Here is a 16731-nt window from a genome sequence, read left to right as displayed (position 1 = left end):
CTCCTTATTCTTAACCACTCAGACATATCTCGCCCAACCGATTTCAAGTGTCTCCTTATTCTTAACCACTCAGACATATCTCGCCCAACCGATTTCAAGTGTCTCACTCAGACATATCTCGCCCAACAGATCTCAAGTGTCTCCTTATCCTTAACCACTCAGACATATCTCGCCCAACAGATCTCAGACATATCTCGCCCAACAGATCTCAAGTGTCTCCTTCTCAGACATATCTCGCCCAACCGATTTCAAGTGTCTCCTTATTCTTAACCACTCAGACATATCTCGCCCAACCGATTTCAAGTGTCTCCTTATCCTTAACCACTCAGACATATCTCGCCCAACAGATTTCAAGTGTCTCCTTATCCTTAACCACTCAGACATATCTCGCCCAACCGATTTCAAGTGTCTCCTTATTCTTAACCACTCAGACATATCTCGCCCAACCGATTTCAAGTGTCTCACTCAGACATATCTCGCCCAACAGATCTCAAGTGTCTCCTTATCCTTAACCACTCAGACATATCTCGCCCAACAGATCTCAGACATATCTCGCCCAACAGATCTCAAGTGTCTCCTTCTCAGACATATCTCGCCCAACCGATTTCAAGTGTCTCCTTATTCTTAACCACTCAGACATATCTCGCCCAACCGATTTCAAGTGTCTCCTTATCCTTAACCACTCAGACATATCTCGCCCAACAGATTTCAAGTGTCTCCTTATCCTTAACCACTCAGACATATCTCGCCCAACCGATTTCAAGTGTCTCCTTATTCTTAACCACTCAGACATATCTCGCCCAACCGATTTCAAGTGTCTCCTTATTCTTAACCACTCAGACATATCTCGCCCAACCGATTTCAAGTGTCTCCTTATCCTTAACCACTCAGACATATCTCGCCCAACCGATTTCAAGTGTCTCCTTATTCTTAACCACTCAGACATATCTCGCCCAACGATTTCAAGTGTCTCCTTATTCTTAACCACTCAGACATATCTCGCCCAACCGATTTCAAGTGTCTCACTCAGACATATCTCGCCCAACAGATCTCAAGTGTCTCTTTATCCTTAACCACTCAGACATATCTCGCCCAACAGATCTCAGACATATCTCGCCCAACAGATCTCAAGTGTCTCCTTATCCTTAACCACTCAGACATATCTCGCCCGACAGATCTCAAGTGTCTCCTTATCCTTAACCACTCAGACATATCTCGCCCAACAGATCTCAGACATATCTCGCCCAACAGATCTCAGACATATCTCGCCCAACAGATCTCAAGTGTCTCCTTATCCTTAACCACTCAGACATATCTCGCCCAACAGATCTCAAGTGTCTCCTTATCCTTAACACCACTCAGACATATCTCGCCCAACAGATCTCAAGTGTCTCCTTATATCTCGCCCAACAGATCTCAAGTGTCTCCTTATCCTTAACCACTCAGACATATCTCGCCCAACAAACAGATCTCAAGTGTCTCCTTATCCTTAACCACTCAGACATATTACTCAGACATATCTCGCCCAACAAACAGATCTCAAGTGTCTCCTTATCCTTAACCACTCACAGATCTCAAGTGTCAACAAACAGATCTCAAGTGTCTCCTTATCCTTAACCACTCACTCACATATCTCGCCCAACAGATCTCAAGTGACTCCTTATCCTTAACCACTCACTCACATATCTCGCCCAACAGATCTCAAGTGACTCCTTATCCTTAACCACTCACTCACATATCTCGCCCAACAGATCTCAAGTGACTCCTTATCCTTAACCACTCACTCACATATCTCGCCCAACAGATCTCAAGTGACTCCTTATCCTTAACCACTCACTCACATATCTCGCCCAACAGATCTCAAGTGACTCCTTATCCTTAACCACTCACTCACATATCTCGCCCAACAGATCTCAAGTGACTCCTTATCCTTAACCACTCACTCACATATCTCGCCCAACAGATCTCAAGTGACTCCTTATCCTTAACCACTCACTCACATATCTCGCCCAACAGATCTCAAGTGACTCCTTATCCTTAACCACTCACTCACATATCTCGCCCAACAGATCTCAAGTGACTCCACTCACATATCTCGCCCAACAGATCTCAAGTGACTCCTTATCCTTAAGGACTCACTCACATATCTCGCCCAACAGATCTCAAGTGACTCCTTATCCTTAACCACTCACTCACATATCTCGCCCAACAGACCAACAGATCTCAAGACCACTCACTCACATATCTCGCCCAACAGATCTCAAGTGTCTCCTTATCCTTAAGGACTCAGACATATCGACCTCGATGCTATAGGAAAATTTTGAAGTAAATAGATAGATTCGAATAAAAGTTGAATTGTAACATTGATAATAGGGTTCGAACCTGCACGGGCAAAGCTTAACAGATTTCAAGTCTATCTCCTTAACCACTCGGACATATCGACCACGATATTATAAAAAAATTTTGAACTCTATAGATAGATTTGAATAAAAGTTGAATTGTTTTAAAATTTATTAAATTGTGGGTTTGATCAACTAAATCAAACGTCGAAAGAAGGGTTCGAATCTACGTGGCAAAGCCCAACAGATTTCAAGTTTGTCTCCTTAACCACTCGTACATATCGACTACAATGTTGTAGGAAATTTTTGAGCTCAATAGATAGATTCGAATAAAAGTTGAATTGTTTTAAAATTTATTGAATTGTGAGTTTGATCGAACTAAAATAAATCAAACGTCGACATATCGACGTCGTAGAGAAATTTTGAAGTCAATATATAAATTCGAATAAAAGTTGAATTGCTTTAAAATTTATTGAATTGTGGGTTTGATGGAACTATAAATAAATCAAAACTTGTGCGAGCTTGGGACGTATCGACCTCGATGAACAAAATTTATTGAATTGTGGGTTTGATGGAACTAAAAATAAATCAAATATCAACAGCAGGGTTCGAACCTACACGGGCTAAGCCCAACAAATTTCAAATCTATCACCTTAACCACTCGAACATATCGACCTCGATGTTGTATGAAATTTTTGAAGTCAATAGATAGATTCAAATAAAAGTTGAATTGTTTTAAAATTTATTGAATTGTGGGTTTGAAAAATTTGAACACAATAGATGGGTTTGAAAAAAAGGGAGAGCTAAAATAAATCAAACGTCAACAACAAGGTTCGAACTTACGCGATTTCAAGTCTCTCCTTAACCACTTGGACATTCGAACTTGCGCGATTTCAAGTCTCTCCTTAACCACTTGGACATGAATTTTTGAAGTCAATAGATAGATTCTAATAAAAGTTGAATTGTTTTAAAATTTATTGAATTGTGTGTTTGACCGAGCAAGGTTCGAACTTGCGCGATTTCAAGTCTCTCCTTAACCACTTGGACATGAATTTTTGAGAATTTTTGAAGTCAATAGATAGATTCTAATAAAAGTTGAATTGTTTTAAAATTTATTGAATTGTGTGTTTGACCGAGCTAAAATAAATCAAACGTGCAGGGTTCGAACCTGCGCGAGCGAAGCCCAAACCTACGCGGGCAAAACCCAACAAATTTCAAGTTGGTCTCCTTAACCACTCAAACATACCAACCTTGATGCTATTAGTAATTTTTGAAATCAATAGATAGATTCATATAAAAATTGAATTGTTTTAAAATTTATTGAATTGTGGGTTTGACCGAGCTCAAATAACGCACGTTTTAAATGTTTTATTGATGTTTTGTTTTTAAATTTTTACATCAAATATAAAAAAAATGTTGACAATAAGGTAATTTCAATTGTGTTTAAAGTCAATAGATAGATTCATTAACCACTCATACATATTAATATTTATGTTGTAGTGAATTTTTGAAGTTAATAGATAGATTCATATAAAAGGTGAATTGCTTTAAAATTTATTAAATTGTGGGTTAAATCAAATAAAAAAAACGTCAGAGTTCAAACCTGTGCGGTCTATTTCTTCAACCACACGAACATATCAACCTTGATGCTATAAGGAATTTTTGTAGTCAAGAGATAAATTCATATAAAAGTTGAATTATTTTAAAATTTATTGAACGGTGGGTTTAACAAATAAATCACGTTTTAAATGGGTTTTGTTTAGCCGTCTAACATATTTCAAGTTTGTCTCTTTAACCATTCACAATATCGACCTTGATGCTGTAGGAAATTTTTGAAGTCAATTGGCAGATTAATATAAAAGTTGAATTGTTTTTAAATTTATTAAATTGTGGGTTTGGCAAATAAATCGAAATAAATCACATGTTAAATGTTTTACTAAATTTATTAAATTCTTTCACTCTATCGTATCATGATTGACATACATACATCATACGCGGATTCTCGAGATAGATCTCATAGCATAATAAGCCTTATAACATACACACACCCCGGTTACTCATGAATCCTACTTACACATGCTTAAAGTAATCTCAAAGCTAAGGGCCGGAAATCCTAAGTCCATCTAAATCGAAGGAAATTTGATGTGAATCAGACCCAAATCATCTTTGGACATGTCAAAAATCCTCGAATGGTTGATCGTTAATCATTCGACATTTTGATCCTTAAATTGATTTGAACCCAAGTAGAATCAGAATCGCACCAGACCAAAGCTTTAGTCGTTGTGTTGAGAATGAACGTTTTATTCACGCTTAGGAAACATTAGAAATCAACTTTTGACGTATTTAAGATTAATCAAAACTTTTATAAATAAAGTTTTATTGAATCTTTAATCTATTTGCTCCACTCTTCAACTCATATATTTGTTCAAACATATATTTAAATATATAATATTTTATTTAAATTATTTTCATTTAAATTTTAAATATATATTTTTATTCCATATCTAATATATATTAATTATTTTAATATTATAGGCATCAACAAACATATATATATATATATATATATATATATATATATATATATATATTATATTTAATATATATAATATTTTATATGTCATTTTTTTGTATTTTATGTTAAATATTATTAAATATTAATTTTAACGTTTATTTCTACTAAATTAATATTTTAAGTGTTACCGGGGAGATTATAAGGTATATAAAATTAATTAATTAATCTATTTGAAAAAAAAAATAATAACAAAAAATGACATATGTTGTGTGTGGGCCCTCTGATCCCCGAAAGAATAAACGAATTTCAGATCCAAACCGTCCAATATCCAGATTCCATTTAAACTCCATCTCAACCGCCAATTCCCTCCTCCCAAAAAAACTGGTTACACGTCAGCTGACAAAAGTCTCCTACGTGGCATTAACTGCTTCTAAATTCCGGAGTTGACGTCCGAAGTATAAATACTCTGAGCAGGAGACTTGCCATATATTTATTGCAAAAAAAAAACAAAAAAAAAAAAAAAAAAAAGAAATACGAAAAGAAGCCGAAAAACAAGAGAAATGTCTACGGAGCTGAGAGAGGGACAGTGAGACAGTAGAACTCCGACGACTTTCTGTTCGATGCTCGAATCCATTACAGAAGCTTTGGAATTCAGTGAGTTTCAGCGTCTTACGCTTGTTCTCTTCTCTTTATGGCCTTTTATATTGCTTGAAACTTCACAATTTTGGGGGTTTGTTGCTGTGTAATGTTCTGGATGTGTTGGATTAGGGCTTCAACTGTTCCTGTGCTGATCTTGTATTTTCATTTTGGATTTTGAGTGATTTGAGTGTGTTTTTTTTTATTTATTCCGAAGCTGTTTTTGTTCGTGGATTTCAATTCTCTGTGTTGATTTTGTTATACTTTTCTCAGGCCCAAGTGGAGAGTTTCTTTTGTGGAAGGAATTTAATGCATGATTCATCTTATTTACTCCCACTGTTGAAATTTCTTGGTTGATTTGGGATTTTAGTTGTTCTCTTTTCTAGTGTAACTCTGCCTGCATGTTATTGTTCGATTTATGTTGCTTGCTTCGAGTTTGTCTTACTTTCTTAAATTCTCTGGCATTTCTGAAGAATTTCTAATGCTAATAGAATTTAAGTGGTTCCTTTAGTTTTTATGTTCGGATGTGAAGTGAATTCTTTGTTATGGTTAGGTTAAAATTGGATAGAAACAAAGATGAATTCAGACCTTGTTTTCATTCACAAAATTTTTTAAGGTTGAATTACCAATAGGGTCTTCTACGAGTTGGGGGGGGGGGGGGTGTTTAGTTCGTGGTGATCCAGAAACAGTAATTTGAAAACAAGGGGTTTAATTGAAAATATTGTTGTTTTACATATCTCTACTGTTTTTTAATGTTCTTTGATAGGAGATTTAGAGCCTGAAGACATTGAAAATATGTAATTGCTATTTTCAAATTTTCACTTTATAAGTCACAGAATACAAATATAAATCCATTGAACTCAAGTGAATCTAGAAACAAGAAATTGAATCTGGATAAGATACCAAACAAACACTTTTATGGCTTGGCTGTATCTTACAAGTCATCCTTAAACCATATTTATCCCTATATGTAAACCCACCATTGGCTTATTGTCATATAAACAGAAATTAGAGAACTTGTCACATTTCCATTATGATAACGACTTGTAATGAAATTGGCGATTTACTAGATTCGATCCACTTATAATGGCCATATCGAAACCTATAAGCGTTGAAGCTTTAAAAAAGAGTAGGGACCAAATTGGCAATTTAACAATTTTTCCCCAAAATAGTTGGATTGAACTCGGATCGAAATAGAATCAATTGTTGCATCAAACCTTATGATGTTCTCATTTATAATTGGAGTATTATAGTAAAATGCTCATTCTTTTTTTATTTCTAGTTCACACTTGAACAAAAAGTTACCTATCTCATACCGAATGAAATTTAAGTTTTCAATTATTCATAGCTTAAAATCTATGGGCATCATAACTTAGTTGCCTCTTCCATCCTCTAGCATTCCCGCAAGAAAATGTTGATTAGCAGATCAGTATGTTCAGATTGATGCAGTAGGTCCCTTAAAGATTGTGATGTTCTCTTACAGAAGCACAATAATTTAAAACACTTTCTTGAAGTAGTCTACACCTACAAAGCAAACTACTAATCTAGTATTGAATCTATTGGTACTCCTAATTACAGACTTTTACCTGCTCTTTTGTCTCTCTGTTTGGAGTATTGATGTAAATAGTTGGGCGTCATTAGAGTAGTAGCATTAGATTCAAAAAGAGGAATTATATTTTTTTTTTACTTTCCATCGTGCATGTTCTTTTACATGTATTTTTTCTTTCTTGTTGAGCATTCATATTGAATGGTTACATACTTCTCTATTTTTTGTTGTTTTATTCATTTGAGTAGGTGAAGGATGTGCAAGTGAAGAGATTGTGGTTTTCTGTAGATTTAAATTTGAGCTAAATTGATCATGGGTGAAGAAGATACAACGAAAAATACCATTGAGAATACAAAAAATGAAGCCAGTGGAGAAGATTTGAAAACAAAAACCAGTGAGACCATGGAAAATGGGAACAATAAAGAAGATAAAATGAAAAGTATTGTTGAGACCATGGAAAATGGAACCACTGAAGATGATAAAATGACAAATACCGTTGAGACTGTGACAAAGGGAACCAGTGAACTGGAAAAAAACAACGAGACTTTGCCTAAGAGGGAGGAAAATGGAGTGAAAGAACCGGAAATTGAGCAGGGTGCTGGTGTGAAGGCAGAGGTCATGAAAATGGAAGAAGAGCGCAAGATCAAGGATGATGAGGAAATCAATGGAGAAAAGGCGAAGGATAAAAAGGAGGAAGCTAACGTTCAGGCAATTGAGGAAGATGTGAATCCAAATGATAAGAAGAGTGAACAAAGTATGGATATAGAAAATGAAGGGAATGAGGATGTCAAAGATGAAGTAACTGAGGATGCCAAAGATGAAAGAACCGAGGATGCCAAAGATGAAGGACCTGAGAATGCCATGGATGAAAAAACTGAGGATGCCAAAGATGACAAAACTGAGGATGCCAAAACTGAAACTGAGGATACCAAAGATAAGGTAGAGAAGGTTGATAGCCAAATGGAAGAGGATGACAAGGAATTGAAGGATAAAGATCCCAACGAGGGGAAACCAAATAAAAGAAGAAAGAGAATGAGTGTGGTTAAATCAAAGGGAAAGAACCAAGAGGATGAAAAGGAGGAGGCAGAAATAAGGACTCCCATTATTGATCGCCCTGTACGTGAGCGCAAATCAGTTGAAAGGTTGGTGGCATCAATTGAAAGACATGCTGTGAAGGAATTCCAGATTGAAAAGGTATTATATTTTATTTGGCCTTTCTGGAATGTTTGGTATGTTTTTAGAGGACTGATTCTATTTCTTTTTGTTGGAAACTGTAGGGCCGTGGTACTCCACTTAAGGATATACCCAATGGTATGCTATGCATTTTAAAACAATCTTCCACTATGTTGTTATGCATCCCATTTTTCTTTTATATAGTTCTCTCCAACATGTTTATGACGGTGTATTGTTTACTGTGGTTTAAAATTTACTTTATTTCTTGCCCAGATTTCTTTGAAGCATAAATTGTCAAGTCTTTATCCTTTCCTTTCTATCTATCAAAAGAGAAAAGTTACCATTTTTAATGTAACAACCCAAGCCCACCGCTAGTAGATATTGTCCTCTTTGGGCTTTCCTTTTCGGGCTTCCCCTCAAGGTTTTTAAAACGTGTCTGCTAGGGAGAGGTTTCCACACCTTATTAAGAATGTTTCATTCTCCTCTCCAACCGATGTGGGATCTCAAATTTAAAGTATGAGCATAATTTATTTTTCCATGCCTTGGATTGTTTTCTGACATAACAACCGAAGTAATGAAGCCCTTAAAATGTTTTCTGACCCAAGTCATCTTTTATTTTGCTTCCTGCATATGCTACTTTTTTATTGGCTTGATGAATTATATATATATATATATATATATATATATGAGAAATGAACTCTGAAAAAGAAGCCTTTTTGTTTTAGTGGCATTCAAATTGTCAAGGAAAAAGGCTGATGACACCTTCAGGCTGCTTCATTCAATTATATTTGGAAGGAGAGGAAAGGTAACTTATGATTAAGTGGTTAATCGTTTAGTTCTGTGGTGAGTGATTCCTGAAGGTGCACATGCATACTGTTAAGTGCTAATGCGCAGTACCTTTTTGTGTTTCCAATGTCTGGTTTATGCCTTCTTGAGAATGTAGTTATGGAGTATTTGCATCTAATATCTGTTGCTTTCTTTATTCCCCCTTTCGTCCAGGCATTTCAGATTAAGAGCAACATATCCAGGTTTTCAGGTTTTGTGTGGCATGGAGATGAGGTAAACTATTGTATTTGCTACCAGTATAAGATGTATATCTGGGAGTAATCAGTCATCTATCAGGCCTACAAATCTTTAGCAGAAGTTTCGATTTTTTGAACATGGGGTCTGTTTAGAACCTTATAGATTAAGCACATATTCAAAAATATTTTCAATAAAAATGTTTTTTATCGCTTACATTTTCTTATAGATGATTTCATCAATAAATATTTGCTTCACTATATTCGAAAGTGTTTATATTCATTCTAACTATGTCCTTTTTTTCTTTCTGCATGTTTTGAAGATTCTCAGTTAGAATATAAGAAATTTTTGGATAATCTATCTCTCTCTCAAGAGTTTCTTCACAAATAGCTTTTATACTAATCCATGTTTTTTGAAGTGATTATTTTTTAAGATTTTTTTAAAGAACACTTTTGATCATCTATAAACATTCAACAAGCTATGCTAAACCCACTTTAAATTATTCAAGGAAAATTGATTTTGTTTAGAAAGCATTTTTTCCCCAAAAGTTATTCCGCACACACTATTTGTTGTTTCACATGTTACCTGTACAATCATCAGGTGGCGAAGGCACTATCTTGCTGAGATTTTATCATGCAAGTTCATTTTCTTTGCAGGAAAAACAAAAGACCAAAGTCAGAGAAAAAATTGACAAGTGTAATAAAGAGAAATTATTGGAATTGTGTGATGTGCTTGACATTCCTGTTGTGAAGGCTACCACAAGGAAGGTCTGTTCGGTAATCTTTGTTGCTGTACTTACATTCCTAGGTCTGCGTTTGGGACAGTTTTCTCTACACAGTTCATAGAATGAGTATGAAAAGTTCAGATCTAATACATGGTCAAATCCTAATAATCAAACAACTGCATTTTCATTAAAATTTGCATCCTAATAATGAGGATTTATTTCAAATTGGATCATTCTTTGCCAATATCATATGCAATCATCACTTATTGTTCGTGTACTGAACTTTCGTTCTATAATGTGCCTTGGATAATTTATCTACTATGAGGCCGTCCATGGTAACGACTTTTAGCTAACCTAACAATGCTTGCATTGATTTAGTAAGTAATTGCAACTTTCAAATAGCACCTAAACTCACAAAGTTAAAAAACCGTAGACAAATGAATACTCTAGAACAAATCAAAGTAAAATTGTTTCTTGTTTTGTTGCTAGAAGGAAATATTGTGTTGGCATTGTTCTTATAAATGGTATTTGGGGGAGAAGGTTTTTGTTGGGGAGATTTTTAACGTTGAAACTCAAAGGTTTGGTTTTCTTTTTCAAATATAGAATGCATATATATTCTTTCCGTTGCATTAGTCTGATGTTAATTTTCTAAATTGATTCAGGAAGATATTGTTGGCAAGCTTATAGAATTTTTAATAGCTCCTCATGCTACAACTACTGTTCTCACAGAAAAAGAAAAGGTGATTTTTTCCCTTCCTGATTGCGAAAGAAAGTTTTCCCAATCGAATGTTTCCTTATATTTACTAAAATCTGGATCTAGTTTCTTAAATTATCTTGTGCATTACAGTCGAGCAATGGTAAAAAGCGTAAACGGGCGGTAAAAGGAGAAATGTCAACTCCTGGAGACAATAGTTCAAAACATTCACCAAAGGTGACATTCTTATCTCTCTGAGAGTATAATTGGTGATTTACTTCTAGGCCCTGTTTTTATCCATCTTGACCCTTATATTATATCATACGTGCAACATCCATTTCTGGAACTAGTTTTTGTTTTTGCATTTTCCTGTTGTGTCTTTATCTTCAGTAGAAGGTAGACGGTGTCTTTGCATTTTCCTCTGATTCTGAGGAAGTTGCTGAGCTATGTTGTTCTTCATGAAAATATCTCTTGGTTTCTCTTTTGTTTTCCGTATTTCTTATTTTTAAAGCAAATTATTTGTTTTAATACTTACTCTCCTTGCATTTCAAAATTTTGGAAAATTATTGCTGGTAATTTAGTGTCTGGCCATAAATAATTGAAATTTAAAGCATTTGAATTGAGCCCTCTTTATCACATGTTGTCATTGACACCTTTGTCTTCAGGATTCTGAGAAAATAATTTAATTAGGTGTGTTTGGTCTGCTTTTTAAAATACTTATGGAAGACTAAAGTGTATTTTTAAAAATTAGTAGTGCATGGTTAAAATTTCAATGAATGCATTTAACTAATTAAAAAATTTCAGTAATCACAATAGTTTGAGAAATTCTAAGAATAGATAAAAAGATTTATATCGAAAGTGCTTCTAGATGAAGTTTTTAATTAGTTTTCTTCCAAAATTGCTTAAGAGTAAATGATTCCCTGCTAGAATCCTAAAGTTATCCTTAGTTTACTCATGGGAGTTTTAACTATCTCATGATTATTTGACCTCCTATGCGGTAGTTCTGTAGTTTATGATTTAAAGAACATTCAAGCTTGTTTAGATGCTGGTTCCTAGGTGCGTTTGAGTCGATCTAATGACCATTCCTCCAGCCCTGACCGATGGTCCTTGTGGTTGGCCTAGATTTGAAGCAATTATCTCACATATTGCTTCTTGTGTGCGCGACTATGAGGCTCGTTTTTTATTTAGCAGCATACATAATAGAAGTCCTCTAGGCATTTATTGTTTCTAAAAAAACATAGATGTCTGTTAGAAGGGCAGACCTCTAAGGAAAGATAGGGAAGAGTACTTGGCCTCTCGTAGTGTGCTTGGAGTGCTGTATTCTTTTCCTTTGTTTATATTAATACAAGAGGTCTCCCGAGACCTCACTTTGCTAATCACAACTCAAAATCTTTAGTTTGCGATAGTTTATCTAAACGTATAGGTTTTTTACTTTATTTTATTTTCTGGGTTGAGTGTAGAGTCGTAGAAAAAGGGGAAATACTGCAAGATCTGAGCTGACAAAAAATTCAAGTGATGAAGATGACGAGTTAGAAGAAAAGGAAGCAGAAGAAGAAAATGACAAGGAAAATGAGAATGAAATCACGGAAAAATCCGATGATGAAATGTCCGAGCAGCCAAAAAGTGAAGATATCAATGACCCAACTGATGAATCTGAGGAAGAAAAACCCAAATCAAGTTCAAAAAGTTCATCTAGAAAGAGGGGATCTATAAGAAAAGCAAGAAGCAAGAAGGCTAGAGGCTCCAATAAATCTGATTCAGCAAAATTGACAGCAAAGAGGACATCGTCAAGTCTTGCTAAGGTTGATGATACTGATGCTAGTCCAAAGGTATTCTCTAGGAAGAAGAATAGTGAAAAAGTAAGCAAGGCCTCAACTCCATCAAAATCTGCTGCCAAGGAGAAGCCTGGTATCTTTCATATCTCATTCAGTTCTTATCTTCTTTTGTTCCATTCTTTTCTTGTCTGTGATATTAAAAAAAATGGTGCTTTTCATTATTATTCTTCTGAACTCCAAATTTTCTGATATTACATTAATCTGTTTGGGACTGAAAGAGATGATGGAAGCTGCGATCTAAATTTCATTATTTAAACCGTTGTTGTATGTTTAGGGAAAAAGATTATTAAAGGGAAGGACAAAACCAAGGAGGAGAAAACAAGGCCAAGCGACGATGAGCTTAGGGAAGCAATATGTGAAATTCTTAAAGTAGTTGACTTCACTACAGTAAGTGTCATTGTAATCATACTGACTACTGTATTGATATTTGTTCTGAACTGCTATCATGTTCATGTTTTTACAAGAATTAACAGTCACTTGATCGTCTCTTCTCAAGCGATGCATAGATGAGCTATTAGATTCTTTTTTGTGCTATGCAACATATTATGACTTTTAAAGCTGTAGCAGTACATGCATATTCACTTGTTTGTATTGAGTTTTCTGCAATTGAAGAACCAAAAAGCCTTCACAAAAGGAAGCTGGTTAGGCGATAGTTATGGTTCTAAATAGCTTATTTTTTTCTCACGCAGGCCACCTTCACCGACATTCTGAAGCAACTTGGTACATTTCTTGTCTATTTGGATATTTTTGTGGTTTGTTGAGTTCACAATTTACAAGTGCTGCATTTAATCCTTACAATAAATAGTACAAATCATTATACCTTCTGTGAGTAGGCATTTTAAACGTAACTAGTTATGTGTTTCTAGGACTATTAAATTTTTTCGATCTTATAAGTATCGAAAAAGGCTGCCTTTAATCTGCCTGTGATTTCTCAGCTCGGCAATTCAAGACAGATCTCACGTCCCAAAAGTCGTCGATAAAACTTATGATCCAAGAAGAGCTTACGAAACTGGCAGACGAAGCAGAAGAAGAAGATGGCAACGCCAACGCCAACGCCGACACCGAGAAGGATGGAAAACAGGTAGCTCAAGAGGTGGAAACATGAGACTAAGAGTTGGCCCTGGGATTCGTCTTAACATACAAGAAATCTCTCAAAATCAGTCCTTATTGTAAAGGTGGGTGTAATTTATAGGTTGGTGTATCATCATCATCATGTTTACTGCTAATGAAAGGTTAGTGTTTCTATTAGAAACAAGGCTTGTTGTTATAAATATTGCAGCTCTTTTTTTCCTTTTTTTTATACCGACATATAATTCTGTTAGAAATAATAATTTCCATGAATATATATACTGACCATTAAGAAGGGGCTTGTTTAGCCCTTGGAGTTTTTTTTTTTTTTTTTTTTTTTAATCTATTGAATTCTCTTTATTTGGCCCATTTATGTTATTTTTTTTTAATAATATTTTTTTAGTTAGGCAAAAGACAAAACATGTCCACTTAAAAAGTAATGGAGCACTTCATTGGTAGTGACCAATCAAAGAAGAGAAAACAAGAATTATTCAAAGTGGTGGGGGCACGTGATTTGCACGCATGCTTTCCAAATCTGTTAAAATGTAATATATTATTATTTTTAATTACATAAAAATATTTTTAAAGACTAAAATAAATATATGATTATTCATTTTTTTTAGAAGTTTTATTTTTAAAAAATAATATTTAAAGTTTGGTATAATGGGTAGTATTTAATTTTAGAAATTTAAAAATGTTTAATAAATTATAAAATTTAAAGTAGGTGTTAAATAAATTCTTAATAAATATATAAATTTTTTAATTTAAAGAGCGGGATTTGTTAATTTAAAAAAAAAAAAAAAAAAAAAAAAAAAATCGTTAAAATATGTAAAAATTAGAGTTTTAATTTGGATACCTTTTGTTCTCCATTGGCAGCAACTTGATAACTATCCCATCCCCATCGCCTACAAGAAGAATCTCTCTCACGCCCAATTGATTTCCATTTCAGAAACCCTAATTCCTCTTCCTTCCTTCCTTCCATGGCGGACTCCGACAACGACTCCGGTGGTGGCTACCAGAAATCGCCGTCTCCGCGGGAGCACGACAGACTTCTCCCGATCGCTAACGTTGGCCGGATCATGAAGAAAGCTCTCCCTGGGAACGCCAAGATCTCAAAGGACGCCAAAGAGATCGTCCAAGAGTGCGTCTCCGAGTTCATCAGCTTCGTCACTGGTGAGGCTTCCGACAAGTGCCACAACGAGAAGCGAAAGACTATCAACGGTGATGATTTACTTTGGGCCATGGCTACCTTAGGGTTCGAAGACTATGTCGATCCTCTCAAGCTTTATCTCCAGCGCTTTCGAGAAATTGAAGGCGAAAGGACCGCGCTAGCCTCGCGTGACTCCTCCTCCTCTGCCTCCGCCGCCGCCGCCACCGCCGCCGGGGTTGCGAATAGTGCTTTCTTTGACGGCGGCGGGGAGTTCGGGGGTGGGATGGGGATGACGATGCCTCCAAATGTTTACGGGTCGAATGGGCCGCGTTGGGATGGGCCTGGGTTTACTACTACGGGTCGGCCCATGTAGATTGGTGAGCCAAGCCCAGCCCAGCCCAGCCCATTGCTTTTGATTGGGCCCGGCTCTGTACACTACATTCATTACCATTGCCACGACGGCAACAGCATCTGCGAAATCTCCATTTTATCCTCCATAAAATGAAGATGGGTAGCTGAGGGAGGTGAAGCCTTAATTTTATAAAAATATATTGACGTAGATAAATAATATGAATTAATGTATTTTGATTATATAAATATGCATTTTATGATTTTTAAATTTATTATTATTATTATGTTGAATGGTTAATTTGCTTCCTAATATTTTTAGTTAGTTAGTTTCCTAATAATTTCATAAGCTTTCTATCTTGAGACTAATAATTTTGTTTAACTCTAGTTTAATTCTTACCAATGGATGCCCTTAAACATTATCCTAAAATTACGCTTCCGATGTATTGAATACTATTTTCGATTTTGGTTCATTTTGATTTTTGAGTTATCAATTTTGAATATTTTCTAAACTCATTGGCTAGTGAAAATGTGACAAATGGTTAAAGTGGTTCTTGATGAACAATCGAGGTGCAATTTGAGGAAAAATGGGCGACTATGTCTTTGATACGTGAGTAAAGGTACATTATAAGAACAGGGTTTGTTTTACTTAAACCAATTTTACGTTGAGTGAACTCTTAAGAATTTTTCTATGATGCATGTGAATGAGGACAAAACATGTTGGAAAGACTCGTGTTGGTCTGTAGGTATAATTTTTACTCTTAAAAAATGAATGGTAGGTAACGTGACATGTGACCATGTCGCAGGGAATGTAGGTGAATGCTGGACCACGGAGGTAGGTGAATGCTGGAGGTAGGTGAATGCTGGATCACACAGGTACCTAATTTAGATTCTTAATCTTAGGCATGCATCGTTATAAAATTTGAAGGAAGGTATTAATTGAAAAAAAAAATCCACTAAATTTGATAATTATTGTATATAAAAATTGAAAAATAGTCTTTTATGCTTTTCACTTTTTATGATGGTTGACTATTATTTCCATAATTGCAATTATTGTACAACTGCTTTTTGAAAAGCTACTCAATTATCATCCATTCAATTGTATTTCTTTTATAAACAAACATAATATTTATTTAATTATATAATTTCTCATAAATTTCATATCCAATTTTCCATTTTTTTTTTAAATCCCATTCATATAAAATAATGCTTTTATAATGCAATCTAAAGTGATCCATATTTTAAAAAATGCTTAATATTTTTTTAATTAAGAAAAAATATCCCCGGTTTGATTTTTTATGTTTTAAAATATAAATTTTTATTTCATCTCATTTTACCCTTTAATTAATTATTATAAAGGAATATTTTAAATAATATTAATAATGATTTAAAAATGGTGATGAAAAATAATTTAGCCCTTTTAAATTAATTAGTAACATTAATCTCGAGGTCCGAATACAATATTTGAAAAGGGTAAAAGGGTAAAACGTGAAATATATAGACCAAATAAAAACAAAACTCAAAATTTATTAACCAAAAATTTAATTTTTTTTCCTTATTTATTTATTTTTATATGTGGTTTTTTAATATGGCCAAAGAAAATAAGTGGAAATCTATTTATTTAATGTTTTTTTTAATTAAATAAATTGTGGGGAGGTGAAAATTTATAATTTGTGCCATATT

The 16731-nt window shown here is 34.7% G+C and overlaps 2 protein-coding genes and 1 long non-coding RNA gene across 4 annotated transcripts; 2 read left to right on the top strand and 1 right to left on the bottom strand.

The window, feature by feature from the left end:
• Positions 1 to 5357: 5357 nt before the first annotated feature.
• On the top strand, positions 5358 to 13869 carry LOC111810772 (DEK domain-containing chromatin-associated protein 3). 2 transcript variants are annotated; one of them, XM_023697553.2, is made up of 12 exons: positions 5358 to 5508; positions 7285 to 8230; positions 8314 to 8347; positions 8935 to 9014; positions 9209 to 9268; positions 9886 to 9996; positions 10616 to 10693; positions 10801 to 10884; positions 12108 to 12555; positions 12757 to 12869; positions 13172 to 13202; positions 13418 to 13869. In XM_023697553.2, exons 2-12 carry the CDS (start codon positions 7349 to 7351, stop codon positions 13585 to 13587), a joined length of 2091 nt encoding a protein of 696 aa, XP_023553321.2. In that variant the 5' UTR covers positions 5358 to 5508; positions 7285 to 7348; the 3' UTR covers positions 13588 to 13869. The 2 variants fall into 2 exon arrangements, with proteins under 2 accessions (XP_023553321.2, XP_023553322.2); XM_023697554.2 differs by having other exon boundaries at positions 5359 to 5508; positions 7282 to 8230.
• Positions 13578 to 15336, top strand: LOC111810819 (nuclear transcription factor Y subunit B-3-like). Its single transcript, XM_023697622.2, has 2 exons — positions 13578 to 13714; positions 14500 to 15336. Exons 1-2 carry the CDS (start codon positions 13695 to 13697, stop codon positions 15071 to 15073), a joined length of 594 nt encoding a protein of 197 aa, XP_023553390.2. The 5' UTR covers positions 13578 to 13694; the 3' UTR covers positions 15074 to 15336.
• Positions 13920 to 14530, bottom strand: LOC147789548 (uncharacterized). The gene is made up of 2 exons (XR_015411676.1): positions 14407 to 14530; positions 13920 to 14085 (listed from the first exon to the last, which is right to left on the bottom strand). It is a non-coding gene; the product is annotated as an uncharacterized LOC147789548 (long non-coding RNA).
• Positions 15337 to 16731: the final 1395 nt, after the last annotated feature.

The sequence above is a fragment of the Cucurbita pepo genome, chromosome 14, assembly GCF_057944985.1.
Source record: "Cucurbita pepo subsp. pepo isolate OVF chromosome 14, ASM5794498v1, whole genome shotgun sequence".
NCBI lineage: Eukaryota > Viridiplantae > Streptophyta > Magnoliopsida > Cucurbitales > Cucurbitaceae > Cucurbita > Cucurbita pepo.
The sequence above is the reverse complement of the archived record's forward strand: the minus strand, read 5'-3'. Positions and strand labels throughout refer to the sequence as shown.